At 35.0% G+C, this 19149-nt stretch overlaps 1 protein-coding gene across 8 annotated transcripts in view; it reads right to left on the minus strand.

The window, feature by feature from the left end:
- The window catches only part of LOC104370831 (sodium channel protein type 2 subunit alpha), a 54852-nt gene extending 36271 nt beyond the window's left edge, over positions 1 to 18581 (minus strand). For 3 of the 8 annotated variants that reach the window (XM_086616144.1, XM_086616143.1, XM_086616140.1), the window contains exons 1-10: positions 18309 to 18575; positions 15090 to 15208; positions 12477 to 12566; positions 11607 to 11735; positions 10835 to 10926; positions 9651 to 9923; positions 6077 to 6140; positions 5378 to 5519; positions 4452 to 4658; positions 2733 to 3023 (exon numbers count right to left, since the gene is read on the minus strand). In XM_086616144.1, coding sequence (XP_086472270.1) covers positions 2733 to 3023; positions 4452 to 4658; positions 5378 to 5519; positions 6077 to 6140; positions 9651 to 9923; positions 10835 to 10926; positions 11607 to 11735; positions 12477 to 12566; positions 15090 to 15208; positions 18309 to 18575 — 1674 coding nt within the window. Of the gene's footprint in view, positions 1 to 2732; positions 3024 to 4438; positions 4659 to 5377; positions 5520 to 6076; positions 6183 to 9650; positions 9924 to 10834; positions 10927 to 11022; positions 11115 to 11606; positions 11736 to 12476; positions 12567 to 15089; positions 15209 to 18308 lie in introns of all 8 variants that reach the window. The other 5 variants (XM_086616145.1, XM_086616141.1, XM_086616139.1 and 2 more) reach the window with 3 other exon arrangements.
- Positions 18582 to 19149: the final 568 nt, after the last annotated feature.

Genomic DNA, 19149 nt, shown 5'->3' on the forward strand with positions numbered 1-19149 from the left:
AAATACTGCCTACTTTAAAAACCACATATTTTTTCAGATACTAGTCAAGTAGGCCGCAATAAGGTTTTTATTTCTTTTTTGAAGTCTTAGCTATCCTGAATATGCAAAGATACGCCTGTAATTTTGTATGAACAGTCTCATTAATCTTCATTTACTCATGTGAGTTCTGCTATGGGAGGATCCTTTAGGATCAGAGTTAAAATAATGCTCTAATCTTGCAAATAATTATAAATGTTCTTAACTTCAATTCATATCAGTGATTCTCTCGACTTGATTGATTAGCATTAGCACCTAATTTCACCCAAGACCTGAACAGCAGAGATGATAAATAACGAAGCAGTGTCTTTGTTTCTCTTCTGCAACTTATCGTTATGGACCTGAGCCCCATTGTTCTAGGTACTGCAAAATGCAGAACAAAAAGGCAATCTGCAAAGAACTTATCATCTACGTGTAACACAACAGATGGATACAAAAGAGAGGGAATACAAGGAGGCAAAATTGATGGGTATGATAAACAGTGGTCTTAGCTCACCTGAAGTCACTTCCCTGTCAAGCTTTCTGTAGGCAGCATGGTAAAAGAGAGTTTTAAAGAGGGATTTGAGGAAAGCAATGAAGAGTTCTGTAGAAACTCATGGGAGCTTCTTCCAAGCATGAGGGGAGCAGCATACCAGAAAGATCTCAAAGAAACTAGTTTGAAAATTTAACAGGAGGTTATGGATGCTGGCATGGGTCAGTCAAAGCTGGGACTTGATTTATTTACTGTAAGTAGACAAGGTGGGTTGGGAAGAACTTTAGGCACATATGCTTTATGGTATTAAAAAAATATCTTTAGATAAAAGCAATGAGATAGGTTAGTGCTTTTTGCAACAACATTCTTGATGAATAAAGCAGTAACTGGGACATGGAAAGAGGTCCAAGTTAAAAATTATTCACAGTTGTGTGTCTAGAGTAGAGTTTAAAAAAAAAAAATAGAGAGAAGTGAACTAGCAAAAGGCCTTGTGGAAATCCCTTAGAGAATTGTCAAAGGCGTAAAAGGATCTCCTAAAGCACAACTAAACCAGGAGAATTCAGAGGAGATGAAATCATGAATGTTAGGAAGAATAATTTTTCAAGAACATAATAGTCAGTTACATTGAAGGCAAGTGAAATGTCAAGGAAAATGTCAAAGATGAGATATAAACCTGAGTTTTGTATAGGAAAAGGTTATTAAAAACTGGTGAGTGGAATTTCTGTTCAGTGGCTAGAACCCAGAGCAAAAAGGAACTAGGGCTGGAAAACCAGAGGGGAGGAGATTTCTAGACTGTCATAGTAAAAAGCTGTAAATGAACTTGGAGATTAAAAACTAAGAGAAACAAGTTGTATGAGGAATGCTTCATTTCTTACAAGGTGGATGAATTGAACTGTAGTTGAATAAGGTTGCAGTCTGCATGAAGACACAAACAAGAATATGCACCTAAGGGATCAGGTGGGTCTTCAACATAAAGCTGAAGTCAACAGATATAGGTGTGAAAATTTGTATAAGGAACAGAATGAATCACGAACTAACTAAATTCAGCAATGACGTCTTACAGAGACTAGTTAGACAGTTAACAACATAAAACAGTGGCAGACCCAGAGGGAAAAAAAAACCCACGATGTAGTACTATTAAAAAAGGAAGTACATTAGGAAGTAAGTGAAAGGAGGAGTTAACTTGGCAGAAAAAGGCAGCTAGAAACATTATATTCCCACCACAGTCTGGTCTAAGGAGGACAGTCCTTAATAACAAAATATTGGATGAAGAGGTCTGAGCTTCTTTGAGAATGTGAGCTCGAGGAAGTGATACATGAAGAAAATATGGATGCTCATGATCCATTTAGGGATGAAACAGGCTTTCCAGAGACGGTAACAGAAGAGGGTTAAAAAGGAAGGAATAAGTTTAGTAATAGTGACTAAAAAGAGGAAGAAAGCAAGTCATAAAGACCAGGGAGAATCGAGAAGGTGGGGATAAAAGGAAGAAGCATATTAAGGGACACAAAGGGGCAGAAAAAGGACAGAATGGATGTGAGATCTGGACTTGAAGTGCTGAGGGGAGAGCTGGAGGTGGGCAAATGAAAAGGAGCTCTGAAAACTGTGTAAGGGATAACATAACGAAACTATCAAATGAAATAAGTGTCTGGATGGGAGATGCAGATGGCAGTCTGAGTCACTGGTGTTTCAGTGTAAGAGAACACATGCAAGGGCACATTGCCACAGATATTTCCACCTTCTTAGATAACACAATTAATGGTCTCACATCAATTAATTTGTCAAATTTCACATGAACATTTATGCAATTTCTACTGGGTTTTTTTTTGATCCCAAATTTCGTACTTTTCTCATTTAAAACATGAAATTCCTTTGTATGGGTGCACTGAATTTTGAAGCCACTGATCATGCTGAATACATATATCTTGATGGGGAGATAGGTCCATTTTCATTACGTAACTTGAAATACAACTCATTTTAATTAATACACATTATTTTGATTTTTCACACCTACATTTTGATTTTTTCACACAAATTCAGAATAAAACCAAAATCTCTTAAATTCTTACAGTTTCATCTTTGGCTGAAAGTATTAACTTGGTCATACTTTGATTTAAGATATTAAAGAATCTGTGGTATCTTTTGCAAGAATTGACAAAACTACAGGGTTTTGTTTATATGATGAGTACACAACAAAGGTGTTAAAGAGGTAATAATACTATGGTACCTGGTGTGGGGAAGAGAATCTCTTTTCATATGTCAGTCTATTCCCCTCAATGGAAAATCGGAAACCCTTCCTTTTGATGCTGTCCTCTGATTCAGATTTGTGAAATTCTTCCCCATCCTTCTCCTCGCCTTCAGATTGTTCTTTTTGCTTTTTTTTCTTTCTTCTATTCCTCCTCTCTTTAGCACTCTTTGAGCTCAGTTTTGATGCCTCAGAAGAACTTTCGGAGAATCCACCTATTCCACCTACTCCACTATAATCTCTTGAGTCAGCTGCTGCAGCTGCTGCTGCTGCCTATACATACAAGCACATATGCAATTTACAACATTTATACAAACACACAGCACTCACTATTTTAAATTTATTGCCATTCTTAAAAAGTAGTGATTTTGAAATAAAAGCAATGATTCCACTTCACTGAACCCAGCATATCATAAAAAGTATAATTTGTGAAATACCACAGGAACCATAATTTGCCACTGCTCCATAAACCAGGAGTTAGAGCAGCCCAAGGAAAAACTGTGCTGTCAGAGAACTAAGTTAACAATCATCTGTTTTAGATTAGAGCAAGATGTTGCAATGAATTTTTCACCTGAAATACTGTGTGAGAGTAAGGAATCAAGGATCAAACAACAGGAAAAATCCCTGTTAACAGGAAGCAACACTTTCTTACACCATTTTGCTGGATTTTGGATACTCTCTAGTCTATTAAAGATCTGGTATAACATTGTTTATCTCAGTTTTGCAAATCATAATCAGAGATTTGAGTTAAATTGCAGGCTATCAGAGACTTGTTTCTGTTAGAAGTTTTGAACATTTGTGGAGCATTTGATTAACGTTTAAATAAATACAAGTAAATACAAGTGAAAAAACCCACAAACCAACTAACCAACCAACCAAAAAACCTCTATTGCTGACTTGGGAGACATAGTTCAACTTCTGCTCTATGTGGCCACATGCCAAGCAGACGTTACCAATTATCCTATTAAAGATTTAATAGTCTTCAAAAATGAAAAGGAATTTCAAAGCAGTATGTAATCGTGATTTCTGTACCACAGAAGTGTTTTCTCCAGTTTCTCCACTTTTTCCAGTTTTCTTTAAAACTGGAACACTACGGCTTTCCACTGTGATTGCTGGGGAAGGAGTGGAAAAAGCAAAATGTTGCTGAAGCAAAATGTTTCTCCCACAGCACCTACAATAGTTTTGCTTCTGTTTCTTAAATAAGAATTCCTGTTTGTTTTTTTTTTTCCCCCACATCTCCATCTCCGTCTCCATTTCACAGAATCACAGAACGGTTGAGGTTGGAAGGGAACCTCTGGAGGTCATTGTGTCCAACACTCTGGCACAGACAGGGTCACCCAAAGCAGGTTGCCCAGGACCATGTCTAGATAGCTTTTGGTTATCTCCAAGGATGGTGATTCCTCAAGCACTCTGGGCAACTTGTTCAAGTGCTCAGTAAAAAACTTAATTTACATCTCCAATTTTAAAATCCAGTATTTCAGCTTATTGGTTATAATTTTTGTCACAAATTAACAGATTCACTCAGGCCAGCATAAATGGTGCAATGGAAAACATTAAAGATTGTTTGCAAAACAAAGGAATTTGTAAGACTGGAGGCAATATATTGTTAGGAGCACAGGAGTAAAAGAAGTCTAATATGTGGACATAAAGCATGTGATCACTATCATGAATGGAAGAAGGAATTTTACTTCACAGGGATACCTGAGCTTCTTCCTGTTGCTTTTTCAGTTGTTCCAGCATTTGCTGAAATTCTGCTTCTTTCTGTTCTGCTTCTTCCATGGTTGCTTGATTCTGTTCTTCATAGGCCATGGCAACCACAGCCAGGATCAAGTTAATCAGGTAGAAAGAGCCCAGGAAAATGACCAAAACAAAAAATATCATGTATGTTTTCCCAGCAGCACGCAGTGTCTGGGGAAAAAGAGATAATACGCGTTTTTATCAGACTTTTAAATACTGTTGCATAATATGGCAGCTTCTGTGTTATAATCTAGAAATACATTGTAAGATTGCTCTGTGTTAGCACCAGACTATTTAGTTACTTTTTCCATATATATAAAGTATTATATCCTGGCCACATGTGCAAAAATCCAAGTTTTGTGTTTACTACGGTCAAGGTAAATAAGATTCTGTAGCTTGAATACTTCAGAACTTCTACAAATGAGAATCTGTAGTAGCAGTTGCTGCCCCCACTATATGTCTATATTATAGCCTAGTGGGGCTACTAACCAGCGTCTTACCTTTCAGGTTATGGTATGTTTAGTTCAGGGACAAGATGTAACCTTTTCAAAGACAACATATTTGTACTAGAATGCAAATCAATTTAACATTTATTTACAGCATGTTTGGGTAAGAAGCTTTAACAACTAAAGTTCATTTACTCATTTGTGAATAGAAACAATAATGCTTAACCACCTTCATAAAATAGCAGCTATTTCTTATGTATTTGAGTAGCACATGGGGACCTAAATCATGAACAAGGCCTCTATTGTTTTAGATAGCTTACATATATGAAATACAAGATGATTTCTGTCCCAAAGGCCTTAGGGACACGTGAATGAAAATAACTATGCAAGTACTATGTTGTAATGGTATTGGTGATGGTGCTGTTTATTTTAATAAGTCCTCACCAGCTGGTAAAGATTCTCCCAAAAGTCCTGAGTCATCAATCGAAACAGTGACAAGAATGCCCAACTGAATGTATCAAAACTTGTGTAGCCATAGTTGGGGTTTCTACCAGCTTTCACACATATATATCCTTCTGGACATTGACTACAAAAGAAGAGGAAATGCTATTTTTAACAACTACTCTAAATTACGATATGCTATAGTAAATCACAAAATTGTTCAGGAGTACCCGTTGCTAATGAAATTACAAACAAGTAATATTTTATTCTACATGCCTAAGAAAAAATATGTCTTCTTGGTCTTCAATTTTTAATTCTATGTCCTAATGATATTTCAATGCTTTAATAAGATATCTAATAGTAGTCTACCCTTCCCCACAATTTATCATATCAACACATATCCACCAGGAGAAGAGAAGAATGTCAACTAGTATAGCTGATGATAAACAGTTGTCAGCAAGCTGGCAGCAACATTTATGCACACAACGTTCATGTGGTTACCGTTACAAAATCAGCCTAAGATGCTGAAGTGCCCGTGTAAACTCAAATCACATAGATGGTTATATTTAGGTAGAGCTTCAATTGCAAAACATCAGTAATTTGCAACTCTACAGTACAGCTGATACTTAAACACCTGAGCTATTCTAAGTAGCAAATTATTTTTTCTTGATGCATAATGAAAAATTATGACTGTTTTCTTACCCTGCATCTGAGCTATTGCCACATAGCAGAGCATCATTTTGTCCTTCCAAGAAGTAGAAATGATCTGTATTTAAAAAAAAATAAATGAGAAAGACATCGTTTATACCTAATGGAAATTGAGCAATGATATAGACTTTTACACTTCAAAGAAATAAGCAGAGCTAACAAACAGTTTAACTGCAATATATAATGTTTAGGAATGAAAAAAGCATGGAAAATACTGTTTTGACAGGAAAATTACATTCTATGGAGTCTTGAAGTTGGCCTTTCTCTAGAAAATAGGCAGTTGTACAGCTAATTCTCAGTAACCTACCCAAACGAATAAGATACAATAGTGGGATTACCAAATTGTGTATGTCAGCAAATGAGCAAACAAATACCAGGAAAACAAGACACAGGATGAGGGCAATTCCCTGCCTTTGTTCCTGCATTTTGATATATACCATTTAGTGTTATTAATTTATAATTATTCGTTACATGCTATTTTATCAAAATATTACTTGAAAAAGTACTGAAATTTTTACAGCATGAGAACACAACACAATATGCACAAGAAATTGCTAACTGGATCTTGACTTGAGCAGCTGAGGGAGAAACCAAGATTTTACTGTAAATTACAAAAAATTACTACTCCAAATTCTATAGCAGAGGAATGTACTTGAAGTATGTATTTTGTTAACAGGTTAACGATTAAAATTAAGTAAAAGATAAATTAAAGAGATGGAAGACTTAAAAAGCCCCAGCACATTATTTTCTTTGTTCTTTGAGGCAGAAAGGGAAAACCAATTTGCCATCAATTCCTAATTTGGGATTCTTATGGTAAAATGGGAATCTCTAGTAGAGATTTTTGGGTCAGGTGGCATATTAGGCTACTGTTGCCAAAATTAGGTATATTCTGGCTGTTCCCAGGAAGCAGATGGTTCCTTGAGATGCACTGCCAGCTGGCATGGGCTAGCTTAGCTGGCATGAACTAGCTTAGCTGGCATGAACTAACCGAGGGCTAATGCTAAAGAGACAAGCAGGGAATTGCAACCAGTTTGTATTGACTTCTTCTACTCTGTCACCACCAGTATACGATAGAGGCAGCATAAAATCTGCTTATTTAAAAGAAAGAGAGACATTACGTGCATAATTTATGCATCTGCAATCTTTTCTCAGATATCTGATACAAAAACAGTGGATTTTCAGGCATTCTGGTGCTCACATAGTCATGCCCTGAGACAGATCCAACCCCTACTCAAAAAGCTTAAAAAGTTTGAAGATGTAGACAGGCACCAAGCTGGATTTTCAAAATTGTCTGTGGGTCTAATTCACATTCTGGTGTGGCACAGCTCCCCCTCTGGTAAGCAGAGGATCCAGTTAAACTATCCAGTCAGCTCAACTCTCAGCCCACTATTTTAGAAAACATTTAAATAATAAATTTTTCAACACAAAGATGATAATGATGAAGTAATAAAAATAGTCAATATGAGTTTATAAAAATTGTGCTACATATAAAACTATTCCTGTCTCCTGCCAACTTAATAATAGGACAAGAGTCATGGGTACAAGTCCTACATGACACTTTCAGAAGCAAATAAAGAAGATATGTTCTGGCTGGAATCATCACAAAACATTTGAAAAAAGATTCTCAGAGAGCAGTTGCCAGTGGCTCAATGTCAATTCATAAGGGCATCTTTCTGAAGATCCTCCAGGGATCTGTGCTATACAGAGTTTTCATAACAAGTTTCATTACCAACTCAAGACATGAAATAGTAGAAAAAATGCATCAAGTATTCTGAAGACATCAAGCTAAGAGAGAAGATGATTGAAATTTAGAATGACCTTTACAAACTGACAAGCTGGTCCAAAAGCCATTGGATTTATTTCAACAGAGACAAGTGGAAAATGCTGCAGTTGACAAGGCAAAATCAAATACGTAAATGCAAAATAGACAGGATCTGGCCACAGTCACTGCTGTACAAAAAGATGCAGTGACTGTCACGAACCACAAGTTCGACTGTGAATGAACAATACAGGGCTGATATAAAAATGATGTAGTTTTGAGATGTGTTAATAGGAATGTTCCATATATTGCACATGAGGTAATTACTTCTAATTTGTACCTTTATTACAGGAGTAAGTACCAAATTTGAGCATCTCAATTAAAAAAAACAAACAAAAAACAGAACAAAAAATGCAAACAAAAAATAAAAACCAAAATCCCAGACTAACTGGAAAGAGTCCAAAAAAGAAAAACAAAATGTGAAAATAGGTACAGAAAATGCAAAATAGAAAATAGGCTTGCTTGGTTTAGAAAAGACCAGAAATAAAGAAGATAGCAGTTTTTAAGTATCATAAAGATTAATAGAAAGTAGTGTATGATTATCTTATTTCTAAGTCCACAGGAGAAGTAATAATATATTAAATCTGAAATTAGGAAAATTTAGGTCAGATATTTAGAAAAAGCTTTCTATTTATGTGATGTAGTACCAGAGGTGCCTAAAGGGTAATGGAATGAAATCTGTTTTTCAGATATTTTTAAGAATAGGTATCATTCAAAATCTTCTCCAAGACGACATTTCTATGATACTACAAGTATGCTGAGACGATAAGTATATTAAAAGATTATAAGTCAATGAGATTTGGATCCAAAAGCATTTAGCTATTAAACTGAGGTTTCCTAACTTTCAGTGAAACAGGCATCAGTTACAACATTTATATAGACTTTATAAAAAACCCAAGATTATTCCTAATTACAAAGCTAAACCCCTAAATACACTAAAATGAATAGGATAGACTGAATAGATAAATAAGAGAGACTGAAACTATTTATCATTGTGAAAGACAGAGTAACAATATACTATAGAAACATTCAGAATAGTTCTATCTGAATTTTAAAACAATTTTTGTTAACACAGTAGTAACATAAACTACCTAAACCAGTCAAAATACTATATTATGAGGTACAAAGGAGACCAAAATGCTAATTTCTTGATTTTCCACAGATAAGAAACAAATTAAAAGATATGCAATATGGAACCTAGTTCTTATTTTGCTAGAATAAGAAGCATGGGATAAATTACCAGTACTCTCACAAAGGCATGCCTGTGCTGTGCAAGGGAGTGTGATGCAGAGACACTCACCAAGTTCTAGGAGAAAAAACGCAGCTGCATTTACATGCAATGGCAGAATTCATGAGCTAACTGACATTCAAATGTGGATTTATGATATTGGGTGTTATCTTGCACTAATGTAGCTATACGATTTCAGATCCCACATTAGGACTGTTGCATTATTTCAGGAGGCTTGAAGGTAGCATGGAAATTCGTGCTTTGTGCTGCAATGTGGATTTCCTCTAAAAGTAACGTTCAGTAAAAGGTAAAAAGATATTTTGGTACCAAGTACAATATTATGAGTATATTAAACTACACTATGACTGTTCTTTTATTTACTACACAAAATGAGTGCTTTTATGTCTCTTGGCCAGATGACACCATTTTAATTGTTATGGAAAGGTACTGATGCTTTTGTTATCTGTTTAAAAAAAAAAATCCAGAAAATCAATGCAGTAGATTATATAATCAGCTCTTACTTCTGTCTTCGATGTATTCGTCCCAGTTAAATGTTGTCATTGTTGTATTAATAAATGTACCATTTTCACCTATAGAGCTATTAAAGTAGGAAATAACAGTTGTTTCAAAAGTAGAATTGTCTGGAGGCCACTGCAGGCATTTATTCCTCAAGTTGCCCATGAACAGCTGCAGCCCTATTAGTGCAAATACACTCAGACAAAACACAGTCAGGATCATAACGTCTGAGAGCTTCTTCACAGACTGAATCAGGGCTCCCACGATAGTCTTCAAGCCTGCAAAGGGAAAAGATTTTTATTATGAGGTTAAACAGATACTAAACACACCAAAAAATCACATGATTTTTCCTGACAAGATAAATATTTCATGCAAAATGACAACTAAAGGAGTCTAATATTTGTGATACAGTAATTTTCATGAAAAGCTTTATTATTTGTGAAGATGAATGAAAAGCTGTAAGTTTATGCTTATTTTATAGTGTACAGAAATAAAAAACAGGTAATACCAAACACATTTTTTTATGCCAAACCAAGTGATTTTATTATTCATGCTGTATCTCAACCCTACATAGAAAAGCATTGTTTGCTAATGCTGATGCTTCTTGCCCAAACCTTTCTTACATGAACCGTTTAAAAAGTATTCTGCATTAGTAAACCCATTATAAAGACATTATAAGTGCATATTTGAATGATATCCTCATAATAATCTTCTTAAAATATAAGAGGGGTGATGGTTTGGAGAAGAAAGACATCTTGAAAACAATAACCCATGCATGGCCCATGCTATCCTTTAGAATTTAATTTTTTATACATGACTTAAAACTGAATTAAGTTGCTATATCAAGTGCCTGCAATAAATGATAAAATTTGCATCAGTATGAAAGCTTAAAATTAAGTTATATTTAAAAAATGTAAAGGAAAGCTGGATGTCATAAGATGCAAATCACATAGGCTGTTAACTGCAAATATCTCATGCAAGAATTTGTTAAACTCAAAGGCTGATTTTTTAAAAAAGAAAATACAATTAATATAAGAAAAGCAAGAACCAATTTAAATAAAATTACATGTCTTGATTCCTGCTTTTTTATTTTGTTAACAAAGTGTAGCAAACAAGGCGTATGCTTTAAAAACATGAGTGCAGCCTTTGTGGAACAAAAGTCAGCCTCAGTGTTTAACCTAGCTCTCACCTGGAATGACTGATATTGTTTTCAAAGCTCGGAGAACTCTGAATGTTCTCAACGCTGAGACATTGCCCAGGTCCACAAACTCTGTCACATATCTGTAATAGGGGAGTTCACACACAAACACAATGACAGCACACAAATAACAATCGGAGTTACGAGGGGCCTAACACCTTACACCAACTACTTCTTACCTGGAATTACAGAAATAGTTTTCAAAGCTCTCAATACTCTGAAAGTTCGAAGAGCTGAAACATTGCCTAGGTTTACAAATTCTGTTACATACCTGTAGGATTAAATCACAGTTACTCAGAATTGAGGCAGATTTTATCCTATTTGCTTGGGTCTTTGATCAAGACCTCTTCACCGTTCACTGTATTTTGCCTGTCTTATAAATATGCTGCTGACCATAAAATGAAATTAGGTTTTATCAAAATAAACCACAGGGACTTGATGTTTGAAATCTAATTTGGTCAGTTTATAGCAGGAAGTCAAAAGGATTCCTTTAATTCTGCTATGAAGAAAGAAGACAGGATATGAACAGTTCAGGCTGATGGCATTCACAATCCTAATGGGCTGGCACACCATGCTGTCCTCTGCAGCACATGTTTAGTTAGAAATACTAAAATGTGTAAAAGAGGTACAAGAAACATATTGAAACCGCAGGAAGTCCAGGCTCCAAATGTTCTGGCTGACAAAATATGAGGCAATTTTTAGTCACTAATTTCATGCTATCGGAAAGTTGGGTTTTTTTTAAAAAAAAAAGTAGAAGACTTACGCAAATGTAATGACAGTGAAATCTAGCCAATTCCATGGGTCTCGAAGAAATGTAAAATCTTCTAAACAGAAGCCCCTTGCAAGAATTTTAATAAGTGATTCAAAGGTATAAATTCCAGTGAATGTGTATCTGAGGAAAATATGCAAGACAGAGTTTATAGAAACACATATGTGTTATCATTACACATTATGCACTCTAGTTGCTTTATTCTCATCTTCTTTTCTTTAAGCGGCATAAGAATTTAATGGAAGTTACAACCAACTTTAAACACCTGCAGAATTTATACCATAAGGAAGAAGGAATAAATGACAACCCATAGCTTAAGTTCAAATTCTATAATTGATACCAATGAGACAGTCGCAAAATTCCTGATTATTTCATTGGTGCATGTTTATGTCCAATCTGAATCCATGTTATAACCAAACACATGGATGGATTATGTTAGGATTTCAGAATCTGCTTCCAGACTAAAAATGTCTTTCTGCAATGTTATCTTTATGCTGAAATGTTGCTTAGTATCATGAGCTGGCAATGTGCCAACCCTCATCGACCTTGTTACAGCATACGTGTATCCAGTACTTTACCTTCAGCAAAACAGGCATAGTACTGTTTTCAGTACTGTTTTTTTACATAGTGTTTTCAGATGCAAAATCCTGTGCAAGAACAACCAAAAATATTTACAAATGCCAATAAAATTCAGCTACTACATGTATTTAATATTATACAGAAGAAACTTGCATCAGAATAGCTGTTGAAAGGATATGCCAACAAGGTAGATGCTGCCAGTGGATGCGTTCCTAATACAAAATAATTTACAGCAGTTTATTTCAGATTACTGAATATTGTTCAAAGAAAATTCATTTAACTTACTCTACATTCTTTGTCCAGTCTGGAGGGTTACTCATGGTCATGAATACACAGTTGGTCAAAATAGTGCACATGATAAGCATGCTGAATAATGTAAGTTAAGAGTTAAGGAATGTAAGCCAGAAAATCTCATAAAAAGAGTATCAAATAACATGCTGCTTTGGCAGATTTCCACTATCAGGAGGTATTTATCCCTCCACTGCTCTGTTAACATTCAGTGAAAAGCCCTGAATATGTTAAAGCTTCCATAGTCACTACTTTATAGCTAAAAGAGAACAATCACATACTAAAACTCAGAAAATCTGAAAGATTTTTTATGAATTCATTTTAAGAAGACCTTAAATGATGTTTTTTTGAATAAAAATGTGAAAGTTTGAAGTAGTAGCTTCTAATTTCGTGGAATAACACAAAAAGCATTTCTTTTGTATGATCTAGACAAATCTGATCTACTTCATGCATACAAAACAGTGAGAAATTGATTTTCTTCACTTTTCGTCTTCTAAAATTTGGCATATATCAACATTTTTGCTTATGATTATAATACATATATTGAAACCTAGTTATCACATAGTAGGAGAGAGTATAGGGAAATTTTAAAGAGAAAATTATTTTATTATTATTTGCTTTATATAGAGCGTTTGTAATATAAATGTTGGTGGAGAGGAAGGCACATTATATTCTCAAAAATAGAAATCTAAAAAGAATTCCAGAACAGGCCCAAGTCATAAATAACTCCCTGATTTTAACAGAACTACTCTGGATCTACAACCTTTCACTCTCAGGAATGACGACATTGTTAGAAACGAAAATACAAACACCAAAATGAAAACCACACAGCTGATGCACAACATGCCCACACGATGGCACCATCATCTACAACTAGAAAGAGGACAAAGCTCGATTTTGAGAAGACCTCTAGCTTCTGTAACTAAAATGCAGGTTCACACGGTGCTCCTAGATAGAAACCCAAGTATAATGGGGTGGGAAGTACTGTGAGATTCCCCTCATGAAGTTTTCTTTGCATGTCTACATTAATGCAAAAATAACTTCAAACGATAGTAAATATCTCTGCCTTCTGAACTGTCAAACAACTGTGTCATTATACTCAACAATTTTTTGGGTTTTCTGCTGAGTAAATGTACTTCAAATCCTTTACTCAGAATCTAGCTTCTCACTATATTATTCATATATGAATAGAGCAGAAGAGAAAGGTAGTTTAAAAAACATAAAAAATATTATGTTACAAGAGTGTTTCACAAGGCTGTATTTTACAGAAGCTTTCAAAATCCATTTTGATGAAATGTTCTCTCAGACTTGCAAATCCTTACTGTTCTTTCATCAGTGGGCAAATAACTAGAATATACCTTCCCACAATTTTAAACGATGCTTTTTAACATTCTGACTTTGGTGGCGCTAGCTCTTCACCACAATCTCAGTCCCATGATCTTCCATTATTCCACATAATTGAACAATACTCTGTAACGTGCTAAGGAGTGTCATTATAACCGACAAATAATTATTTGTAATGAATCTGTAGCAAGCAAATATAAAACAGGCTATGTAATGTCATGATTGATTCTGAAGTCATTTGTAGGCTAGCCATTGATAATAACATCCAACACATAACAACCATTGCAATTATCAGACTTCCATTATACCAAGACAGAATAAAATCCTTTCAAGATTTATTCTACATGATCTTAGGATCCCTATATATAATGCTACACAAAACTACTTTCAGTGTGCTGATGTTAGACTTTTGTAAAATGTAAGTGAATAAACATTTGTATTTGTTCCTTAAGTAAGCAGACGTGCTGAAGTCAATGCCCTTATTTTTCATATCAGCATTTGGGATCAGACCAGTGGGATGCCTACTATAGTTCGCTATCAAAACACTGAAAAAGACAAAATAATGCATCAGTTGTTATGATGTTTTAGCTTTGTAAATCTCTACCTGCAATGTGGAAATCTCATGACCTACTTGAAGACTGAAATTAAAACATCTACAGGGTTATGAGTGCATAATGCAATAATGATCAAGAAATAAAATAGACAGGTACAGATACAGGACTGAGAATATATAACAAAACAAGAAATCTAAGCTGTTTTATCAACCTATCCTTCTGCAATTGTGATCTGAATCAGAAAATGAAAAGGAATAATGAAACCATATTTTCACTAAAAATTCATGCAAGCACAAACCTGGGATCAAAGATTTGATTTTTAACACAAAGCGTCACTGAAGAACTGAAAGTATTTTGAGCAATGTATCTGCAGTTTATGAAAAATGTGGAGGAGGGGAAAAGATGAAAAAAGATGTGATGATTACAGGAAAAGTGAGGGAAGGGAGAAAACTGGTGGGGGAAGAAAAAAGACACAGGAAGAAATTGCAAAAGACGATGACTGGTTGTCTGGCTTCTGATATTACTATATTAAGATCCAGCAATGAACATAAATGTAAAAAGGGAATAATAAGAAGAACAGAAGACAGAAATAGTAGAGAGAAGAGGAACAAAGCACTATAGACTATACTGATCCTGGGACATGTGCCACAGAACGATTTAAATACTAACATCTCACTCACTGCAGTTTAGACTAACCACTTGAAAAGGATATGAATGTACCAAAATCTTAATAGCTATTTTTCTAAGAGGATTGAAAGGAGTTAACATGTACAGGGCAGAGGTGGCACTGAACCGAAATATTGCCTTCCCTTTGTTCAATACTATAAAGGTCTGGAAAAAAAAAAAAAGCACAGAATGAAAAATAGCATTTAAAGATACCAAGTTACAAGCAAGTTAAAGTTCAAACTCCAAATCATATTCATTTCATCATTAATCATATTTGATCAAACTTTTCTTCCATTTATACCTCCCCTAGAATCACAATCTCTTTGTCCACATAGTAGAGTCCAGCCAAATTACTATAAGTACAATTGCATGATAACACTTAAGTAAGTTTATTTAGAAATTGTAAGTAATCCTGATATTGCTAGCTGGAAAACAAAGACAGGTATATAAGGTACAAATGTATGTAATATTTGAAGAATTAGTATACTTTTTGTGTCTTATAATACATATACTGATGAACTGTAAAAAAAATGAAAGCCGTTAAAACTTCAACATTCCTTGAATCAAATTACCAGCATTATCACATCAAAGTACCAAGACAACAGTACTACAAAGTGATCTAAATTTCAAGAGTGATCTTCATTAAAACAAGGAAGTTGAGAGCGTTCAATAACCAGTTTTTCAACATAACACTAATGTACTGGATAGTTTTTGCTGTACTCTAAGAAAAGAATAACATATTGCTTCTCAGCCATTTCTAGTGAGTTTCATACCTGCAACTCTATTTTTCTTATGTCATGATTTACTTGTACCGAATGCAGAGTTCAATAACCCATGTATTTCCACTGCCTCTCCACAGTTTCAGCAATAACTCATGCATACTACCAACGTTTTAAAAAGCATTTATAAATTCAATAGTTTTCTTAAAACCTGGGAAATACAGAAGACTAAAGCCTTTATTGAACATGCAGTAAATTTTAAAATTATTTAGATTTCCATGCATCTGAGGAAATTCCTATCTATTTCTATCATCTCTTCTTTCTACTCATGGGTGAAAGTTCATGCTCATTGAAGGTAAGTGGATCTAGGCATTGTGGCAGCGCTAAAAAGCCCAAAGGGAACATAAGCCACGCAAACCTGGAGCACTGCCAGTAGCCATGATCTGCCTCAGCTGGAGTCAGAGGGCAGCATTTGTAAAGATTATGCTCTACTTTCTGAGCAGGTGTGCCAAATACAGCAGCTGGAATCCTGAAAACACGATGCCTCCCCTGCCTGAAATCATAAATTTCGGCTCCTCCAAACTGAACTTATTTGCATTCCCAGATACCCATTGATTCTCAAGCCACACTCTGGTCCTTTATTGTAGAGGAGAAAGGATTGGTCTGTAATGTACTATCTTTGCTACCATTGCTTCTGGAGTTGAAGAAAATCTGCCCCCAAATCAGAGTTTTTCATATGCTTTCTGTTCCCTTTACTCTGACAAAACCTCTGATGAAGCGATGCTGACTCATCAAGACATATTAAAAATTAAAATGGAGCCTGACCTAAACAAGGATGTTCAAAGATATGCAAATATATGCAAGAACACCAAGAAACATAATAGGAAAAATTATGATTGCAATGCATCTATAGTTTGGAGTCTTACATCTCCCACTGGAAATCACTACGCATTTGGAAAAGATCAGGAGAACTGCTATGCATTTCTCAATCAGGAACAAGCAATTCAGCAGGATTTTACTTCACATACACAGTTAATTGGATAATTACTTTTCTAGTTTCCAAAGCATGATAATACATGTGCTAACTTTAGGATTTCCAGCACTGAATTTAGATTTTTACTACTGCAGAACTGGAAAAGAAGGAAGGAACAGGATCAGCACTTTGACATAAATTCCTTTTGCCTTACTTCCAGGCTTCAACAGGGTAAATCACTTTAGTAAGGGAGCACAACATGATATTTAATCGAAAACCTTGTCTTCAAATTTAACTCACAATTCACCATAGCATAAATTGAGTTTTAGAAATTTTGGAATGACTATTTAAGGTGTAGCTGATTATTTTTAAAGCTGTACTCTCTGTTTAGTTTATCATGGTATGCCTATATTATTATTGTTTCAACATATTAGTGATGAGGCATATCCTTAATTCCTGGAGGAAATATCTTCATTTGTACTTTTTTACTTAGTTCAAGTTTGACTCCCAGCAATTCTTGGGGGATTTCTTCCTTTTTCTTTGAAGTAGCTTTTTTACTTTCCTGCTTTTTTAAAAATTCACTTGTTTTTATTCAGTAGCTAATTTCCACAGGAAAGAAAAGAAAGCAGAAGAAAAAAATTATGAAGACAGAAAAACAAACAAAAAAATATCAGTAATTTCTTCTTTCCTGTTAGAATAATGATGATGCAATACATATGATACCAAAACCCAAGGAACTGGAATTCTGGAGGAAACCAAAGGCCATCTGGTCAAAAGTCTAAATTGCAGAACTTTAGTGGTTGGCCACAACAGTTGTTGCTGTTACTTTCAAGAAAAAGAAAATATGTGGTTTTATTTTTAAAAAAATAAACATCTCTATAAAATATTTTTTAAATTACATAACATTCCGTTGACACTCCAAGAGGAATTCCTACCTCCTCTTTATTTATTTCCCTCTTTTACACAAATCCCCTTTGATAACAATCGTAGAACAATATAAGTCAGGATATGAAAAATTTTTCACTGAGACTATCTAAGTCGCATATATGATGCCTCCATGGAAGAGGAAGATCTTCAGCATATCCTGAGAAATTACCTTTACATACTTCCCTATCCTTCACAGGAACAAGAGAATGCAACCTAGGCTTTCCACGTGACAGTGAAGAAAGGTAGTGAGAAGGTGTCTAGCTACTTTTGAGATGGGTTTCATAGCGCAGGTCTACTTCTTTCACATCTATAATAGAGCAATTAATGAAATAATAATTCCAAATATAACCCCTGTGCTACTTCTTAAATTCTCTTGTGTGTAAAACACTAAAAATTACAAACTTTAGTAAAATGCCAAGTATATTAAAATAAACCTAAATGCATTTCTACCCACAGACCAGGACTCAGAAACTTTCATTACTAACTTCTGTTCTTACAATTGAGATTTCTGCCAATTAAATCAACTGCTGGAGGAATGTATTATACGTAAAGACTGGGTCTGAAATACTGGAAATACTCTGCCTTTGAGAGGGTTTGGTTTATTTTAATCTTCTTAAAGTCTGACAAAAATATACAACACACTCACTTTTTTATTGATATAATATGGGTCCAGGTCTTCCAACGGCTCAGACACCATTCCTGGAGGTATGTCGCCATAAATAAATGGCAGTGTCTTTCCTGCCTCCAAGTCACTATTGGGTTTTGGGCCATCTTCATCATCATCATCTTTGCGTTCTTGTTTGGATTTTTGAGCTTTTTCTTCATTGACACGCTGCTCAATAGCTGCAAGTGATTCTCTTGTGAAATAGCGGAAGCTGTCAGGTCCTGGTGGTACCAGCACTGATTGTGCCATCTTTTCATCCTGCACCTCTTAATTACTGCTTAGCCTCGCTCACAAAAAAGTGCTAAAAATATAAAAAACACAGAAAAAAATTAGAGCAACACAAATAGCTACAAACAATGTAAAGGACTATACCTTCATAGAATTTTCTGTGGGACATCTTGTTAAATTCAGTAATTACCATCCAAGGGGAGGCTGCTGTGAAACAGTTTTTTTCATTTGTTTTTATTTCAAGACAAACCATTCTCCTTTGCAGCTGATCTTAGAGTTGTCTTGAACATATCAATTCTTAAAACATTTAGTTTAAAATTCACCTAGTGCTTGTGACGGTAGATTGCAAATTCTATAGACTGTATAAAAAATGTCACATACAATATAATAACGTCTTCTTGCCTTTATCAAGGGCAACGTTATCTGTTCCCATAAATAAAGTAGGAGGTATTTCCCACCACATTCAGCATGAGGAATGAACAGTCCTGAAATGTTTCTGTTCGGTGTTGAGGAGTGAGAGTCCAGACAATTCATCTCTATATTACCCTCAAAGCTGCACTTTGGATCAACCCTCCTCCAGCCAGAAAGACCAGAA

Source organism: Tauraco erythrolophus, chromosome 8 (assembly GCF_009769465.1).
Source record: "Tauraco erythrolophus isolate bTauEry1 chromosome 8, bTauEry1.pri, whole genome shotgun sequence".
In the NCBI taxonomy this organism is placed as follows: Eukaryota; Metazoa; Chordata; class Aves; order Musophagiformes; family Musophagidae; genus Tauraco; species Tauraco erythrolophus.